The sequence below is a fragment of the Pleurodeles waltl genome, chromosome 6 (assembly GCF_031143425.1).
Source record: "Pleurodeles waltl isolate 20211129_DDA chromosome 6, aPleWal1.hap1.20221129, whole genome shotgun sequence".
NCBI classification, from domain to species: Eukaryota; Metazoa; Chordata; class Amphibia; order Caudata; family Salamandridae; genus Pleurodeles; species Pleurodeles waltl.
In genome coordinates this window covers 401,418,903-401,438,131 of record NC_090445.1, presented here as the reverse complement: position 1 = coordinate 401,438,131, position 19,229 = coordinate 401,418,903, and the positions used below count along the sequence as shown (strand labels likewise).

At 42.5% G+C, this 19,229-nt stretch overlaps 1 protein-coding gene across 4 annotated transcripts in view; it reads left to right on the top strand.

Annotated features, from left to right (window-relative positions):
* The window catches only part of LOC138299778 (cytosolic phospholipase A2 gamma-like), a 1,040,695-nt gene that overhangs the window by 208,921 nt on the left and 812,545 nt on the right, over positions 1–19,229 (top strand). For all 4 annotated transcript variants that reach the window (XM_069238328.1, XM_069238327.1, XM_069238329.1 and 1 more), the window contains exon 5: positions 17,347–17,489. In XM_069238328.1, the coding sequence (XP_069094429.1) occupies positions 17,347–17,489 (143 nt within the window). The remainder of the gene's footprint in view (positions 1–17,346; positions 17,490–19,229) is intronic.

The following is a 19,229-nucleotide window of genomic DNA, read 5'->3' as shown; positions in this document are numbered from 1 at the left end:
TTGCATTGCTTTCTATTGCTATTACTGCATATTTTTGGTATTGTGTACATATATCTTGTGTATATTTGCTATCCTCATACTGAGGGTACTCACTGAGATACTTTTGTTTTTAGTATATCTGTGTATTGTGTTTTCTTATGATATTGTGCGTATGACACCAGTGGTATAGTAGGAGCTTTACACGTCTCCTAGTTCAGCCTAAGCTGCTCTGCTAAGCTACCCTTTTCTATCAGCCTAAGCTGCTAGACACCTCTTCTACACTAATAAGGGATAACTGGACCTGGTGCAGAGTGTAAGTACCCCTTGGTACCACTACAAACCAGGCCAGCCTCCTACAACAACCTACTCACATCTCCTGTCAACAGCAGCCTCAACTATGACGCTGAACTGCTACATTGCAGCTTCATAGCTCATCGGAAGCAACATAGCACCTTGCCTCACCAGCGTCACGCATACTCAACACCAGTATGCAACCAGGAATTAAGGTACTTTGGTTCAGGGGGCATAACTGGGTCTCTGTAGCCAGCCCACATTTCAGTGCAGTTGGCCTTAACTTTTGACTTTGCCCAAGTGTGGTGCAAATGAATATCCCTGGTTGGTGCCATATTAATAACTCAATATCTTCTTATTGAATTTTTGTTTTGGTCTTGTTTGATTTATTATATTAAGTTATTTTTTTCTAACCTGGTGTGGGATCCTTCTTGTGTGGTGCTTTCACTCATTTACTGTTTGAAGTGTTACCCAAATACTTCACACATTCCCTTCAAGTTAGGCTTGACTACTCTGTGCCAAACTACCAGAGGGTGAGCACAGGTTAATTTCGGGTTTGCTTTTCCCTTACCATGACAAGAATTCTGGTTGCTGCTCGACAAGGGCTCACATCCCAGTTTCTCATTTATACATATACATTCTGTAAGTGGTTTTCACCAAAAAAGATAAAGGTCTGATGCGCATGATTGAGGCTTTAAGAGGCCTAAGGGATGTTGTCTCTTGAACAAAATAAAGAAATCCTTTCTTAGACAAAATTCAAAGTCAAAACAAAAAGGTTTATTCAAAATTACAGACAGGAAAAAAGTAGTAAGTCAGATTCAAATCTGCACTAATGTTGAATACGAATAAAGCCAACTGCAAGAGTTTGTATCAGAATATAATCAGCCATAGGCAAATATAGTTCAGTCACTCAGTAGCATGTATCTATTTAGTTCCTATGTCTGGGAAAAATAGTGACTAGGAGGACTAACGTAATCTGATGCCAGGAAAAGAGGTAAATCAGCAGAACGTCCAGTCTCTGTGCCGATCAGTACAAATGCAAGGAAGATTCGAATTATTAAATCAGATTATGGGGACTACTCAGTATCTAAATAAGAAAAGAGTCTCTAAGTATAAAACAAATAAGCTAGCAAAACATTTTGAGAAAGACTTTATTACGTCTGCAGACTCCCAGTGAAGGCACATTTTATAGTTTCTTAGAAGAAAACAGCACACCTGACATGGGTAAAGTGGTGTCATAGAACTGTGCTAATAAAGATACATAACAAAATCTATCAACATTGTAAAATCTGTGCTAAATATAATAAAAAGACATCCTTTACATATAGTACAAGAAAACAAAAACAATGAAATAAATCCACTTTCAACTATATTAGGAGAAGGAAAACACAAAAGAGAAACACACAAATATGTAACTTGTTGATGCAATTTTAAAAGCCATATTGTCAGTGATGGCAGTGCAGGCCCAGTAAATTAGATTTGCAGCCAAGTCTAGCCTAGTCATTCTAACTGAAACACACATAAATCAACAGTATTTTCTAGGAACATTTACACACACATACACACACACATGTGCATACACACACACACACATTGCACACTGGCAGTGTTGCTATAGTTAGGTCCCAATTTTCCTAGGAAGAACATTTACTGTTTCACTAATAACGTTGGGGCCATTTGACAAATCTTACCAAAACTTCCCCTACAAAATCATTAATCTCAGCTTCTTCGGGGGTTTGGGGGTGATCTGTCAAGCAAAGGCCCTGAAATGGGGCATCCAAAAATAGAAATTTCCCCATACAGTTCCTTAGAGATTTTTGAACAGAGATGCAGAGAAAATATCTGAACAGAAGTACACCAAATTTGTCAGAACGCTTGATGTTTACTCAGAAATTGTGATTTTTCTTATTTGAAATAAATGGGTTCCATAGTTTTTGAGGAATTAAGGATAAACAAATAGAGATCAGGGTGCAGCATGCCTAGAAGTGCTCTGAGTGGTCACTTTAAAGTAGATTATTCAATGCTGATTGGTTGGTCACTGTTTGAACAATATGTTGTGGTAGGCATTGCAGGACTCAGGGACATCATCTCTGTATCCTGAAAATGAATTAGAAAAATAAATAAGAGAGCATGGTGAACCCACCCTAACTCTAAAGGGCATGTTGGAGTCACAAAGGGACTTCCTTGATTGGATTTCCACAATATGGACAGCATGTTGTGGCAGCCATTACATGACTTTGGGTGGGACATGGTCCCTATTTAATTGCAGAATTGAACTGCAAAAAAAGCCTGTATTTAAGGTCACAAAAAATATATTTAGTATAAAGAAATTGGATTAGTGGTTGATAGGGGAGAAAACTACTTAAGCAGCAACCACAATTCCAGTTAGGGTGAGACTTAACTAAACCCCAAATTGTCCTGTGCTCAATCCTCTGGTAGCGTGGCACAAAAACAGTCAGGCTTAACTTAGAGGCAATGTGTAAAATAAGTATGCAGCACTGCTGCGGGAGAGGCAGGCCTTGCAGTAGCCAAAAATGAATTTGAGTTGGTTTCACTACCAGAAAATGTAAAAGTTAAAAGTACATTTTCAAATTTTTTAATACACTGCACCCTGCCCTATGAGCCGTTTAGGGTCTAATCTAGGGGTCACTTAAATGAATTACAAAGAAAGGTTTGGGCGTGGCAAAAGATTTATTTTGCCAGGTTGAAATAGCAGTTTGAATCTGCACACACATGCTGCAGTGGCAGGCCTTAGACAAGGTGAAAACACTATTTAAATGTGTAGCACAATCAGTGTTACAGGCCCAATAGTAATATTTAATATACAGGCCCATGGTGCATGTAGTAGTACTTCACTAGGGACTTACAGTAAATTTGTGGTAATTGTGTGTAAACCAAGTTCACCATGTATAAAGCAGAGAGCACACAAACGTTAGTGCTGGTTAGCCGTGGCAAAGTGCTAGAAACCAACAAAACAGGTTTAGAGAGTAGGACGGTGAAGGCAAAACGTTTTGAGATGACCCTTCAAAAAGGGCCAAGTCCAACACATATATATCATGATGTCATAGAACATGTCATGAGTAATGTAAGTGAATGGCAGGGGTGCAAGTTACAGTTAGTTCTACTTACTATACTTGGTGAATTTCAGTGTTATGTTTTGGTTCAACTGTTGTGTTTAGGCTGTCATGAATTCAGTGCATATTTTATGTGGATTTTAGTAATGTTTTCTAATCCTTTTCAAAACAGCTTTATTAGGCTTGGGCAGAATTTCAATCACACCAGAGAAATAGGAGTAGTTTTGTTTATTCACCATTACTGTTTGATGCAAAATTATCATTACTTGTGCAAATATTCCTCCTCACATAATTAAGAGTAATTTGGGGGGAGAATCCTACAGTGAGAGCACATTCAGGGAGCATGAGCCACTGCTCACACTTGCTATTTGTGTTCTGCTGCACTTAACATTGTTGCTTAGTGCAAAATGCACTAAACATCAAATTACTCCTGTCACAATTCAAGTGTAATCTTTCAGAATGCTTAGGTAATTCAGTGTGATTATGCTATATGAAATCACATGTGTTCCACCCATTGTTAACCCCCAAAATAGATACATTTTGATTTCCAGTGTTTATAAAACATGTTGTTATTTATTGCAGTGACTGTTATAAAGCACATAATTAATTTAAAGGGAAAATAATACTGGGACTGTATCATGTTTCTATTAGCTGTGTCTTCAATGGGTTTATGTTAGACTGTTTTAAGCATTGAAGTCTGAATATTGTCCCTTCACTCACACTCGCATCTCATTACTCTCTCGCACATCATTAAAGTTTATACTCATATTATCAGGACTATTAATGGAATAAAAAAGTAAGAGTGCTATTTATATTCAAATGTTTTAATAAACAAATTCTTGCACATAATTGGTGGTCATTCACCTACTCCTTACTGAATATTACGAAATTCTAGGGGTACTCAACCCTGCCAAGTGCTAGATACCTTTTGAATCCTTTACAATTTATCACTCTACCAGATTAATTTGTAGACCTACATTGTACAGCACCTTAAGCATGATATTTTAAGCCTGTTCATCACTGCTTTTCTGCACTCTCAGCCTGACTATATTTAGGTGGTGATGCTGTTGGTGGCGCAGGAACAAATATAAAATTAATCAGTGTTAGAAATGGGGTCTCTGGTTGGCAGTCAGTTTGCACTCTGTCCAAGTAGGGACCCTCACTCTAGTCAGGGCAATAGAAATACACACTTAGTATAACCCCTACTCATCTCTTGGTAGCTTAGAACAAGCAGTCAGTCTTATCTCAAAGGCAATGGGTAAAGTATTTGTACCAGCACACACAGTAATACAATGAAAACACTACAAAATAGACACAACACAGGTTTAGAAAAATAGCCAGTATTTAGCGAAATCAAACAATATAAAAATGACAGAAATCAAACATATACAAGCAAAGTTTAAAGTAGAAAGAGTCTTACTCTATAGACAACAATAGATGCATTGATGTTAAACAAAGTACATGGTTTGCATAAAAAATAAAGCTGCATGGGCGAGCATGCATCAGAAAAGTCAGTAATGCCTCAATTCCTTAATCACAAGTGAGGTCACACGTTGTTTCTTTTCCAGTCGGGTACGCAATGCGTAATTTTTCTCTCCAGCAGAAGAGTGATGTGTTTGATTTCCAGACAGGCACCTCGGGTCCTCACAGGTTTATATTGATTGTGGTGCCCAGCAATAATGCATGCATAATCCAGCCGCACACTGATGAGGAACCGTGTTGCAATGGGGGTTGCAGCGATTTTAGCAGCTACAAGCAGGTGTTGTGTCGTTTCTTCAGCCGCGATGCAGGTGGTGCGTCATTTTTACAGCCGCTTTGCAGGTAGTGTGTCAGATTTTTCCCCGCACAGCTCCTGTGCGTGGATTTCAGTCTTGGTTCCACCAGCTTCACCTCTCAAGGGCTCAGGGACTGGAGAGGCCACCACTTGGCAGGGTAGGAGTCTCAGCAAAAGAGTCCAGGTGCTGTCAGATGAAGTCTTTGATAGCCACGAGACTTCAAAACAGGAGGCAAGCTCAGTCCAAGCCCTTTGGGACACTTCACAAGCAGGAAAACCCAGAAACGTCCTTCTTTGTCCTCTCAAAGGCAGAAGTAGCAACTGCAGACCAACCTAGCAAAGCACACTCACAGGCAAAAGGGCAGTACTCCTCCTCTTCAGCTCTTCTCCTTGGCAGAGGTTCCTCTTGTTTCCAAGAGTAATCTAAAAATGTGGGGTTTGGGTCTACTACTGATACTCCTTTCTGCCTTTGAAGTCGGCAAACTTCATAGGAAAGTCTCTGTTGTTGACAAGATCCTTCCTTGCCCAGGCTTGGCCCTAGACACACACCAGGGGGTTGGAGACTGCATTGTGTGAGGCCAGGCACAGCCCTTTCAGGTGTAAGTGTCAGCTCCTCCCTCCTCACTCTAGCCCAGAAGACTGATCAGAATGTGCAGCCTACACTACAGGTTCCTTTGTGTCACTGTCTAGTGGAGATTCACAAACAGCCCAACTGTCAGTTTGACCCAGACATGGGATGCACAAGCAGACAGAGGCACAGAATGGTTAAGCAAGAAAATGCCCACTTTCTAAAAGCGGTATTTTCAAACTGACAATTCAAAAACCAGCTTTACCAAAAGATGTATTTTTAAATTGAGACCCCAAACTGCATAACTCTATCTGCCCTCAAGGGGGAAACTGCACTTAAAAGATATTCAAAAGCAGCCCCCAGGTTAACCTATAAGAGAGATAGGCCTTGCAACAGTGAAAACTGAATCTGGCAGTATTTCACTGCTAGGACATGTAAAACACATCACTACATGTCCAACATTTAGCATACAATGCACCCTGCCCATTAGGCTAACTAGGGCCTACGGGGGGGGTGCCTTACATGTACAAAAATGGAAGGTTTGGGCGGCCTGGCAAGTGGCTACATTTGCCAGGTCGAATTGGTAGTTTAATACTGCACACACAGACACTGCAGTGGCAGGTCTGAGCCATGTTTACAGGGCTACCCATGTTGGTGGCACAATCAGTGCTGGAGGCCCACTAGTAGCATTTGATATAAAGGCCCTGGTTACCTCTAGCACAGTTTACTAGGGACTTACTAGTAAATCAAATATGCCAATAACAGAAAAGCCAGTTACACATACAGTTCACACAGACAGCACTTGCACTTTAGCACTGGTCAGCAGTGGTAAAGTGCCCAGAGTACCAAAACTAGCAGAAACAAAGTCCAGCACACAGTTAAAAACACAGGAAGCAGAGGCAAAAAGCCAGGGGGGCACGCCAAGGATGTCAGGTCTAACAATCATACTCTCGTACTTTCTTTCTTTTGAATGCCATTTTAGTTTGTGGTGGTGCGTGTGTTTATCAGAGTATAAGTGTTTGTATGATTAGTCTCATGAGACCTGTTTCCCTTTTAGTGGTGTTTTACCAGTTATTATAGGTGTAAACCTAAAGCTGGATAGGCTGCTTATGTTGTGACTGACATTTTCACCTTTGTTTTTTTTCAGTGAATATGTATGTTTTTTTAAATATCAAATAAGTTATTATTATCATATCCATACATAACTATAATGTTACTTTATCATTTGTTTTTTTAGTATATACCATCAATGAATAGAGTTAGGGACAATTGATATTTTTGGTTTGCTAGTAACTGATGTTTGACAAATCTCCTCAACACTTTCCTAAATAATGACTCATCTACCTCAGCTTCTGCTTACATCCTCACATATTATATCACTCATAACATGTTCAATGACTGCCTCAATAACATCCCTAATGACATCTGTAATTAAATTTTATAGGTGATTACAACACTATACATCGCATAACATAGTTATTTTAGGACATGAGATAACTATAACGGATGAATTTTAGTGAGTTTATTAGTTTACAGTGTTTTGTTTTAGCTGGCATTTTTCACCTAACAATAATGTCCTTGTAACATTACTCATATACATTATACACACATATATCTTTGGAGCCGTTTGACAAATCTTTACAAAATATTCCCAAAAAAGTGTTGCTGTTATCCTTGTCACACACGGAAAGTTTCAGGTGATCCGTCAAGCGGGGGCTGAGAAAAAGGGGGTAAAAAAACATTGAATTTCCCATATTAATTCCACTAGGACCTATAGACACATCTACAGCTCAAACCACTGGATGGCATTTCACCAAATTTGGCAGAAAGCTGGCTGTCAGTATGCTTTTGCTTGTTTGGTGTAAATTTGTTCAATAGTTTTGGAGAAATTTAGGGAAACCCAAATTTGTATATCTTTGGCTGCGAATTATTCACAAAAAAAGATGAGTTAGTACAGGGAAATGCATAGCTCTGATTGGCTGGCATAACTTCAAACCAGGAAGTGCTGGCAGCCATTTTGGGACTCAACTTGAGTTGACTCCCAGTAAAATAGTGACAAAAAAAACAAGGGGCCAAGATACAGACACCCTGACCCATTAGTTCTGGTGGTGGGATCTCAGAGGGACCCTCATGGAGCATAAAAATAAATTCTTTTTTTTTTTTGCTGCAGATTCGCAATATTCGCAGATTTGCAGCAAAAAAACAAGAACTGGCTCCTGCACTTGTTTTTTAATGGACCCCCGGGCGGGCAGAGTCCAGGAGGCATTAATATTTTTGAGTGTTGGGTGCTTCTTGCTCCCCCCACAGCCCCAGGGACCACCACCTCCCTGGGGCGATTTTCATGATATATGCAGTGGACACACAGCCCCGGCGTCCTGGGGACCACCACCTCCCTTGGGGAAAACAATAAAAATAAGTAAAAGGGGTCCGTTTCAGATCTGCTTAGTCCCTGGGACAACCACCTCCCTGGGGCACTTTCTTAATTTGTTCCGGGGGGGCACACGGTCCCCTGAGCCCTGGGGACCCCCACCTCCCTGGGACAACACCTATGTTGGAGGGGGGGCACTCGTGGGCTGGCTCCTGCAGTCCCCCAGGATGTCCAACCCTGGGACATAGCTGTTTGCTGTGGCTAAAGCTGTAGCCAAGCCACAGCAAAGACTCCGCTGTTTGAAAGCGCGACCTGTCAAGCAGGTCCCTCTGCCAAACATCTCTGTTCCCTGCATGCACACCTGGGGGCAGGAAACAGAGAGGAAAGATTTGCTTCACCAAGCAGGGAGCTGTTGTTAAAGCAGCTCCTTGCTTGGTGAATCAATGGGACTGCAGGGGAGGCCTTGAGGCTTCCACATTGGTTCCAGAGAGCCCAAAAGGCATGTTTTCAAATAAATAAATAAAAAAACAATAGGAGGGACCACACCAAGACTAAAAAGCATTTTTGTTAAAACGTTGATGCAAATTTGCACCAATGTCACAAAATTGCAGCAAAAATGAAAACAACACAAATCTAGGCTTCTGCGATTCTTTTAATAAAGCCCCCAGGTGGGCCAGGTCCCGAAAGTATGTACAAACTAAAGAAGAGGGGTGCATGGGGTGCCCCTCCTGGTCTTATTTCTGTCAAGGGGACCACCACCTCCCCAGGGTTTTGATTCAATAGTATCCCAGGTCAATTTTATGGAACTAAGGGGGGCTGCAAGGTCCCCCAGCAGCCCCAGGGACCACCACATTCCCAGGGCAAAAAGAAAATTATTACAGACCCCAGGTCCCAGGGACCACCACCTCCCAAGGGCAATTAATTACAAGTAAGCAGCCGCTGCTTGGCCCCTGCAGACCCAGGCCCTGCCACTTTCCCAGGTCCGAATTGAAATAATGAAGAGGGTCCATCATGGACCACCAGCCCCAAGGACCACCACTTCCCCAGGTCAAATTCAAATGTTGGAGCCATACAAGGCCCTGGGGGACTGCCACCCCAAAGGGCCAGTATCTGCTATGTTCCAGGGTGCCCAGCCCCAGGACATAACTGTTTACTGTGACTTGGTGTGAGCTTTCATAACCCCCGCCGTGTCACAGCAAGCACTACAATTCTAGTACGCAAGAGCTGTCAAACAGCTCTTGCTTGCTGGAAGCAGAGGTTTCCTTCGTTTCCCCACTTGTGTACATGCAGGTGGGAAAACAGAGGAAACAATTGCTGTCACAGACAGGGAGCTGCATGTTTAGCAGCTTTGTGTCTGTTACAACGATGCTGGCTCCTGCAGGAATCGGGAAATCAACTGGGACCGTGGGGGCCTTGAGGCTCCCCCTGCAGTCCTCAACAATGGTGACTGGGTGTCTGGGGGGCACCCAGGTGACATGGCCGGGCCCTGGGGGATGGGGTCCCAGGGCCAAGTGTGGCCATGTGATGGATGTCACGGGCCCCCCTCCTTCGTTTAATGAAGGCTAGGTCGTAGGGGATAGGGTCCACTGGGCAGCAATTGGCTCATGGATGGGTGCAGACCCCCTTTTGAATTGGACTGGGCCCCGGAGGATGGTGTCCCCGGGGCTGAAATCGGCCATGAGGGAGGCTGTGGGGCCTCCCCTCCCCCACAATGGCTGTTTAACCAACAAGATACCACCTACTAACTAACCAGTAGAAAGTGCTCCAGTTGGAAAGACATTTTGTTGAAAACTGTATGCTCTTGTTGGATAAACAAGCAGGTGAGCTTAAACTCTGGCTCTGATGCTAATTTCACATAAATTAAATCACAACAGGAAGCACTTACAAATATAAATGTACCAGGTGCCCCAATTGAAGTTCCACTGCCGAAAGGACAAATGATCAAAACACCTGTTCTTGGCAAAGTCAAAGCAAGTGTGTTTTCTTTGCAATTCCATATTGAAAAACTATCTGAAATCCTTCATCAAGGTAAATGCATCTTTCATCTATTGGCACACAATCAGACACTCTCACACCTACATAGACCCTTCCACACCCACTCTTACACCCAGAAAGACACTCTCACAACCACTGTCACACTCTTACCTATTCTCACATCGAGAGGAGACAGTCCCTGCAGCCAACTGCCACAGCATATGCCCAAATGTTGTGTGCAGCATGGAGTTGGGTGGTTAGGGGAGTTGGCTGCAGGCATGAGGTCAGCCCCTGCTGAACAGAGCTGAATGGCATGTGCAGCGAAAGCTTAGGTGATTATAGGGGGTTGCCCACAGGCCCTGCCTACAAGCCAGGCTTTGCAGCCAACTCCCGACATGCACAGCCAAAAGCCATGCACAGCGGTGGTTGGATTAACGGATAGTAATGAAAATTACTTTACATTAAAAAAACTGAAAATTCACTGAAAAAACAAAGGTTACAGTGATATTATAGATAGGAAATAGAATTTTTAAAAACTTAGAAATTCACTTAAAAAATCAAAGGTTACAGGAATGTTATAGTTAGGTTCTGAATTTACTCTCACAAAGCCAAAGAAATCCCTTGTAATATCTGTACCCAAAGCTGCCTTTCTGACAAATGTGGTGTAATTCCATCCAGCAGTTCAGGCTGTAGTCATGTTCAAAACTCCTATGGGAATTAAAATAGGAAACACTGTTTGTTGACCCCCCTGTTTCTTAGCCCCGCTTGACGGATCACCTCAAAACTTTTAGTGCACAACAAGAATCACATGCATATTTCCTTTGGAAAATTTGGTGAAGATTCGCCAAACGGCACAAAAGATATAGGCAAGTCAGAAAACTATTTATATATATATATATATATATATATATATATATATATATATATATATATATATATTCTCCAGTGATAGTTAGAGTTATCTCACTTATAACTTGTGGCCTAAGGTAACTATAACTCCTACCCCCTATCCAACCCTACTCTGCACACAGCCCTTTGGCCATCTACTGTGAGACTTGGCTACAGCCTATCTCTCTAGGTGTGAGAATAGGTGTAAGAGTGGAGTGAGAGTGTATGTAAGAGTGTCTGTCTGGATATGAGAGTGCATGCATCAGTGTTTAGTGGGTGCATCAGTGTGCATGCAGGTTTTTGAGTGGGTGCTTGAGGGTGGCAGTGGATGTGTGAGAGTCTGAGTGGGTCTGTGAGTGGGTGTGAAGCTGTTTGAGTGGGTCTGTGAGTGGGTGGGTGAGTGTCTGAGTGGGCATGTGAGTGGGAGAAACAGATGCAAAGTGAGAGAGAGAAAGAGAGTGAGAGGCAGACAAAGAGTTTTTTAGGCTTTGATGTATGATATACTTAAAATTAGAGATTTATGCACACTTTTGAAAGAAAAATGTATTTGTCATTAGAAAGAGTGAGATCACCTTTTATTTGACTCTTAAACATTTTTACTTTTTTTTAAAAGAGAGGAAAATGAGTCCAGCTGGACTCAAACCCTCAATGCTTAGTGTGAAGGACTGTAACCTTCACACTGAGCTATTCATGTTTTATGTTTTGAATAGGTTTTGTTTTAGCCCTTTATGGTCTATCTGGGACCGTGAAGGAGCCCTTAAGGGATCTCCAGGGATCCCTACATGTTTTTTTTATGATACCTTTTTTTTTTTAAAACATGCCCTTTACAGGCTATCTGGACCCACAGGAGAAATCTCAAGGACTCACCTGCGGTCCCATTTCTTCACCAAGCAAAGAGCTGCTTTAACAGCAGCTCCACACTTGGTGAAGGAAAACTTTCATACCTTTCAGGGAACAGAGATGAAAGCTCCACTTTTTGACAGTGGGACTTGCTTGACAGGTCCAGCTGTCAAACAGCAGAGTGTTTGCTGTGGCTTGGCTGCAGCTTCAAATCTGTAGCCAAGCCACACCAAACAGCTTTGTCCCGGGGGTTGGCATCCATGGAACAAAGCAGGAAACAGACCAGGGGGGTGGCGGTCTCCAGGGCCATCAGTCGCTCCATGAAGGGGGCCTGGCAGTCCCCCTCCAATATGAAGGAAGCCCCGGGGAGCTGTTGGTCCCTGGGGCTAACGGGGGTCCAAAATGGACTCCCTTTGTATTGTTTACTCTTTTCCCCAGGGAAGTGATAGTCCCCGGGGCTGTGGGGGGGCACACAGCCCCCCCACAGTCAATTTTTATCAAGCCCTGGGGAGGTGGTGGTTCCCGGGGCTATGGGGGAGCCCGATGGGACTCTCCAACACCATTAATCTTTATTGCCCCAGGAAGGTAGTGGTCCCTGGCACATGGGGTAACCAGGTGCCCACCCCACACTTCATTTGAATAATTCCACTGGGACTCGCCCCACCTGGGGGCCTAAAGAAGACGAAGCATGGGAGCCAGTGCTTTATTATTATTTTTTTTTACATTTTTTGCTGGATTCGCACATCCTCCTTGAAACTAGGCAAAAACATTTTTTTTGTTTTTTTTTTTTGCCGGAGGGGACCCTAACAACAGAGCTAAGGGGTCAGGGTTTCTGTACCCTGGTCCCTTTCCTTTATTTAACTTTTTGTCGGAAGTGAGTCCCAACATGGCTGACAACATTTCCTTGTTGAAGTGTTGTCAGCCAATCAGAAACTAGGTTCTAACTATACCCACCTAGCGGCGACTGTCACTATTTTATATATATATATATATATATATATTATTTCAGCAACAGAAACCACAGCTGATGAGGCCAAAAAGGTGCCACCAGAATAGCTGCAACCCTCTCGTCCCGAATCCTCTGGACCACCTTTGGGAGGAAGGGAATTGGAAGAACGACATAAAGAATAACTTTCAGCAGTGGACTGACATGACATCCAGCACCCATGCTTTCAGAGAGGGAGATTGGAGCACAACTGTGGGAGAAGGACATTGTAAGGGGAGGCAAACAAAACTAGCCATGCATTCCGAAAGCTCACCACCATCTTCCAAAATACTTCCTCCACAAGATGATAATCAAGCGAATCCCTTGAATTTTAGAAAGGAGATCTGTGGGATCAAACTTCTCTTGAAGAAAACCAAAAAGCATTTGAAAATCTTTTAGCAGAGCCTGGGTGCATAAGCTATGTATGTACTGACTTGGATATAAAAATGTGCAGCAGAATAGGATCTTTTTAAATTCAGATTCAAATTTCCTGTCAACCGCATGATCTGGAAGATGAAGCCTTACTTGCTAAAATAGAATTTAGTTTCGGTGTTATACCGGAAAATACTGCTCAAAATTATCGAATAGATGTTTTTCTCTAGAAATCTTGGAAAACATAGTTTATTTACATCTTTCCACTCCATTAATGATAACTCATTTATGACATCATGAAATTTCAAAGGACCTTATTCTTAAGAGTTATATCTAGCAAAAAAACTCTTCCTCCGCAAGATGATAATCCAGTGAGTCCCTCGAATTTTAGAAAGGATTTCAGTGGGATCAACCTTCTCTTGAAGAAAACCAAAAAGCATTTGAAAATCTTGTAGCAGAGCCTGGGTGGCATTAACTGCATATGTAGTGACTTGGAGATAAAAATGTGCAGCAGAATAGGATCTTTTAAATTAAGATTCAATGTTTCTGTCAACCGCATCACCTGGAAGATGTAGCCATACTTGCTAAAATATTATTTAGTTTTGGTGTTTGAGGAAAATACTGTTCAAAATTATCGAATAGATATTTTCCCCTAGAAATCTTGGAAAATACAGTTTGTTGACATCTTTCCACGCCGTTGATGACAAGTCTTTTATGGCATCATTTAATTTCAAATGACCTGATTCTTAAGAGTAATAACTAGCAAAAAAACCTCTTCTCTGCTTACCTTCAAAATGTAAAACCTCTCTAAAATGTGAGAAAAAATCAATAGATACTGTCTTGCATCTACTTTCCCTTATGAACTTCTTCCTGATCTTCTTCAGGCCCATCAACAGCTTTTGCTTTTTTTCCTGCAAAACAATAAAAGCCTCTTTAATCAAGGATGCTAGCTCATTCCTTGAGAAAAAAAAGTCCCCCTCATCGTCAGAGGCAGAAGGTGTGTGGGAACCTCTTTTCTGAGTATTTTGTGTTCTCTGTCCTGGCAAGAGTCAGCATTCAGAACACGCTGAAGGTGATGCATTATACAGATAGTTGTTACCTAGGTAATGACCCAAACTGTTGTGAGTGCTTGGCAGCACCTAGGCCATGTGTGCCTGCCTAGTGAAATTGACCGCAAACAAACAGAAACAAGATAATGCAACTGGGACTGTTATAAAGCTTGATACAGCACACTGCAGCAGGCTCATTCAGCTCCCCACTCCATCACAGCACATGGGCAGGGAGCTGCCAGCTAACCACCACACCAAATGTGAAGGTAACCTAAAATTATAACAAACAAAATGAGTAGTCAAATGTGAAAATCTTACTGCGCTCTGAAGAGGCCCTGAGGGACGGAGCAGTTGGACACCTTGAAGATAAGGATGCCTGGAAGGGGAGGGGAGGTTTTTGAGAGTTGTTTTTCATTAGTACAGTAGAAAGACTACTTGGTACCTTTCTTTTTTTTTCGAAAGCTTAAATGAAGTGGCTGCTCGGGGGAGGGGCACTTCAATTGTTCAGTACTGGGACGGGAAGCATGGAGATAGGAGTAATGTTTGTTTGTAAATACACTTAGAACTTAGTACAACTGTACTTGCAAAACATTTTTCCAGGGTCCAAAACATTTGGGGCCTGATTACAACTTTGGAGGAGGTGTTAATCCGTCCCAAATGTGACGGATATACCACCAGCCGCCTTACGAGTTCCATAGGATATAATGGACTCGTAATACGGCTGGTGTTATATCCGTCACATTTGGGACGGATTAACACCTTCCTCCAAAGTTGTAATCAGGCCCCAGGTCTGTGATGTGAAAAAGGGCCACATTGATAACAGCAAGTTGGTGGTGTGGTGTTCGGGGAAGTAAACTGGTATAATTAGCATTATTGTTTAGGTTATGTTCTGTGAAACCTTTTTTTGTGTAATAAGAAGTGCAGTAATGGTACAGCCCTTCCTACCCCCTCTTACATGAGGAAATGGAATGGCCCTGGAGCTGAGGAAGGCTGCTTTAGAACGCTGGTGTGAGGGCTGCTGAGGGGACGGAGTGGAAGGTGGAAGAAGCTAGTGAAGACCGAATGAAACACCTACTAATCTACTCATCTTCCCTGGTACTCATTACAACACAAACAACTGGGTGTAGGGGAAGTGAAGCATGTACCTCTAGGAGCTGAATTGCACAATGTGAAACCAGAAAACCTGAAATCTATCCCGGCTTCCCCACTTGACCGAACTGTGTGATCCTAGCCTGTTGTTTTAGTTCACTTTGAATGCCTTTTGTCCATTACCACATACACGAGTACTTTGAAATACATGAGTTCAGGATGTGTGCTGTACACAACCTCTTCTTCTATTTCATTTAATACACTATAATGTTGATTTGTAATAACAACTCAGACCACTCTGAAAGTTCACATCACAACAGGCTTACCTCTTAATTCATTATTTGCATTGTTGTCAGGGTGGTGGAGGCACAAATGATTCTAAATTAATGTTTGAAAAATATCACTTTAAAAATATACTTCTCAATGTACTGATATAATATGATGTGCTAAAGTGAAAGGGTTCTGCATGTTAATGAAACACACTTTTTGCATTTTCAAGAGACTTTATCACATTTTACAGGTATGCTGCAATATGGCTTTAAAAATGAAGGTGTTCCTAAAGTTAAGCATTGCAGTACACCCTAGTTACTTAATTGCTTTAACTTCAATTATCCTTTACATAAATGTGTGACCTTTTTTTTGACATCGTTTTAGTATTAGTGCCTAGTGCCAGGGGGCATATGCAAAGGTAAGGAGGGCCACATTCACTGATTAGTATCCAATATTGGTTGCAAACAGAACGGAGGAGACTGCAAGAGAGTTTTCTTGAATATGGTAAAAAACTGATTGTGTTTAAGCTCTTACTATTGGTAGCATAAATTAAACTTTGTATGGGTTCTTAAAACTAGTGCCCTGTAACGAGTGCTCTGTCTGATAAGGCATAATTGATTAGTAAATGGAATTACTGACTACATTGTTATGAGTGTGATATTTTTTACCTTGTGACATACTGCCCATTTATGGTGCTTGAATACGTGTGAGAATAACGATTCCGCCATACTGTCCCACCATAACGTTTAATGGGAATTCATTCTGCTCTCTGAAGTTATCGATGGTCAAAATGTTTCGGGAATTAGGGGAGGGAGAGAATTATGGGCACTTCTTCATCCACTCATAATAAATCGCCCATATTTTGATGTCTTGTGGAATTGCACATCCCCACCTAGAAATATGAGTCACAAATGGTAAATTAAAAAGCAGAGTAGACTCAAATACTTCACTGCCTGTGGGAGCAGAGGCTGACTCACAAAAACGCCTAGGGGGAAATGTGACCCTATTGTTAGTGGTTCTGACTTTGCAAATGAGGAACCAACGTTGAATCCTTACCTTGGCTCAACATCCTGTGATTGTGGGCAAACAACTTAAACTCCATATACCTTAAAACATGCATGAAGTTAAATTCACATGTAAAGTGTTCTAGTACCCTTCGGCCAAGTGGGCTCTTTAAAACTGAAAAGAAATGTACACCTTCACCTCATGCAAGATAATACTTAGAAGAAAACTATTGATATGGTATTTTTATACCCTATCATAGAGTGCAGGGCTACCTCAAGGGACAGGTTTGTTAAGATTGCAAAAATACCATTGCAGAGAAACTGTAACTTCGCAACCTACAGATGATTTCGGCCTTCCATACACATAGGCTAGTTAAAGATACTCAACCTCCAGAAATGTGACCGTAAAGTGGGTGCAATGAAAAACACACATTTTACCATTGTCACAGGTCGTTGAATAGTTAACTCTAACTACAGTTGAGTTCACTTTGCATAGCTGTTCCACCTTTTACTTTCTTTAACTGATGTACCCTACAGGACAAACAAGAACTAATCTCCATATGCAAACAAACTGTCCCCTCCAATTTCATGGATTAATTGTACTTATGTGTAATAATCCATCCTTCGTTATGTTGCCAGAAGACTAGGTGGCATAGGAACCAGGTGTTTTGGTAGTCCTTCTGCCTTATTGTGCATGTTCATGTTCATGCCTAAGGTCAAAGATCTCTTGTGCCATAATCGTTTCTATTTATACACTGTTGGGCACATTGTAGTATAAGCAATACTATCCCTCTCGTAATAATTCTGCTCATTCTTTACAGGATAAAGTGCCTTGTGTAGCACTGTTAGGGTCTGGGGGAGGAGTTCGGGCAATGATAGCGCTCATGGGAACACTGTCTGAACTTGGCAGTGAAGACCTCCTGGACTCCATCATGTATCTTTGCGGAGTTTCTGGCTCAACATGGTGAGTTTTAATAAACAATATAATGGAAAATTTTCTCTAAGCTGTGCTTCATTTGCTACCAGATCATGAAAACCAGGCCTAGTTAAATTGAGTTCACTCTAGCACTGTGTGCATATTGTTGTTGCTGTTAATTTTACTATATTGAATTTGTATACTTCTCCCTCATTAATTATGATTTGCTCAAGTTGAAGTTTAGCTCTTTTTGCATTCCACATACTCTCTCACATTATTATTATATATATATTTTTTTGTGTTGTAATTTTTTATTATTGGTAATAACACGGATTGATACAGTGTTGAAGGGAGAAGGATTATGATCCCTGTACATTGTGGAAGCTGTACAATCTCCGTCTTATGTGTAACAGGGTAGACTAAATATGTTCAACAGCAATTACAAAAAATTATCAAAAGACAGTGGCGATTGGAAGGATGAATAGTAGGGGACAGATAACGGTAGGGGGGTAGAGGCGAAGGCCGTGGGGCACTAAGCTACCAAAGATAACATTGTGTACCATGTTAAGCCGCGTTCTGGGATGAGCTCGCGCGTCTATAAGACCCCTGTCACTGGCTTCACCTTGTGCTTAAGGTCAGTGTATCTGGGGTGTCTGCAACGCACCCTTGGGAAGTGTGGAGGCAGGAGCCATCACAGTATTGCAGCTGTGTTTCACAGAGACCCACGGCTAAAGGTATGGTTTGCAGAGGGGAAAGGGAATCTGGGGTTGTTTGTCGGCTGCAAAGGGCGTCTGAAAAATCCGTTTTTGATTGTACCAGTTAGGCAGCGCTCCGAAGAGGGAGGGGGGGTGAAAAGCCAGTAATATGCCTGGATGAGGAGAGGGCGGGTAAATCACGGAGCATTTAATGCAAGTGATATGGGAGGGTGGGGACGCGTGCGGGAGGAACCGTCCCCAGACGATGAACTATATTGTGAGATAATCTAATGGGTAATGAATTAGAGCTGTAGCTCTGCGTCGCCGCTGGGGAGATACTTACTAAGGACTTCACTTTGTGAAGTGAGTCAGTCCTTCTTGCCGGGAGAGGGGTGATGGAAGGGGAAAAGGAAAGAGGGGGGGAACGATGAAGTAGAAACAGAGAGAAGAGGGCCACTGGTGATGGAGAGACAGAAGGGGACGTAATGGGGGGAGCGGTGGGGAGGAGCTATTTGGCTGGTGACGGGGTCTCAAGAGTGTCAGCCCTAATTAACTCCATCTTCTGGGCGAAGGGGGGGAGGGGAGAGGTGTCGGGGAGGGGTGCAGGATATACGGTGGTGGTAGCACAGATATACGAAAGAGGTTTACAAAGGGGGGGAAGGGGGATGGAAGATGATGAGGTGGGTTCCAAAGAGGCATCCGGAACATGGGGGGAGAGGGGACGCATAATAAGAGAAGCTAGCAGTGGGCAAGATGTGGAGGAACTTCCGCAAGGAAGGGGGCCCATATCTGAGTAAATAGGGCAGTCTGGTTCTATAAGTGATAGATGACTCTCTTGTGTGCGGCTATGTGAGTCATTGCCACTACCCATTCCTCCGGCGTTGGGGGGGCTACCGATCTCCAGTGTCAGAGGATACATATTTTCGCGGTCGCTAGTCCTGCATGTAACAGTCTTCGTAGCGGTCGTGACAGGGCCGATAGAGAGTCCATGTCATGCAGTATGATAAGAGAGGAGGATAGCGAGGTTAGGTGAGAATGGAGTCAGCCAGGTTGCATTTCACAGCATCCCATAAAGGCTGGACCTACGGACAAC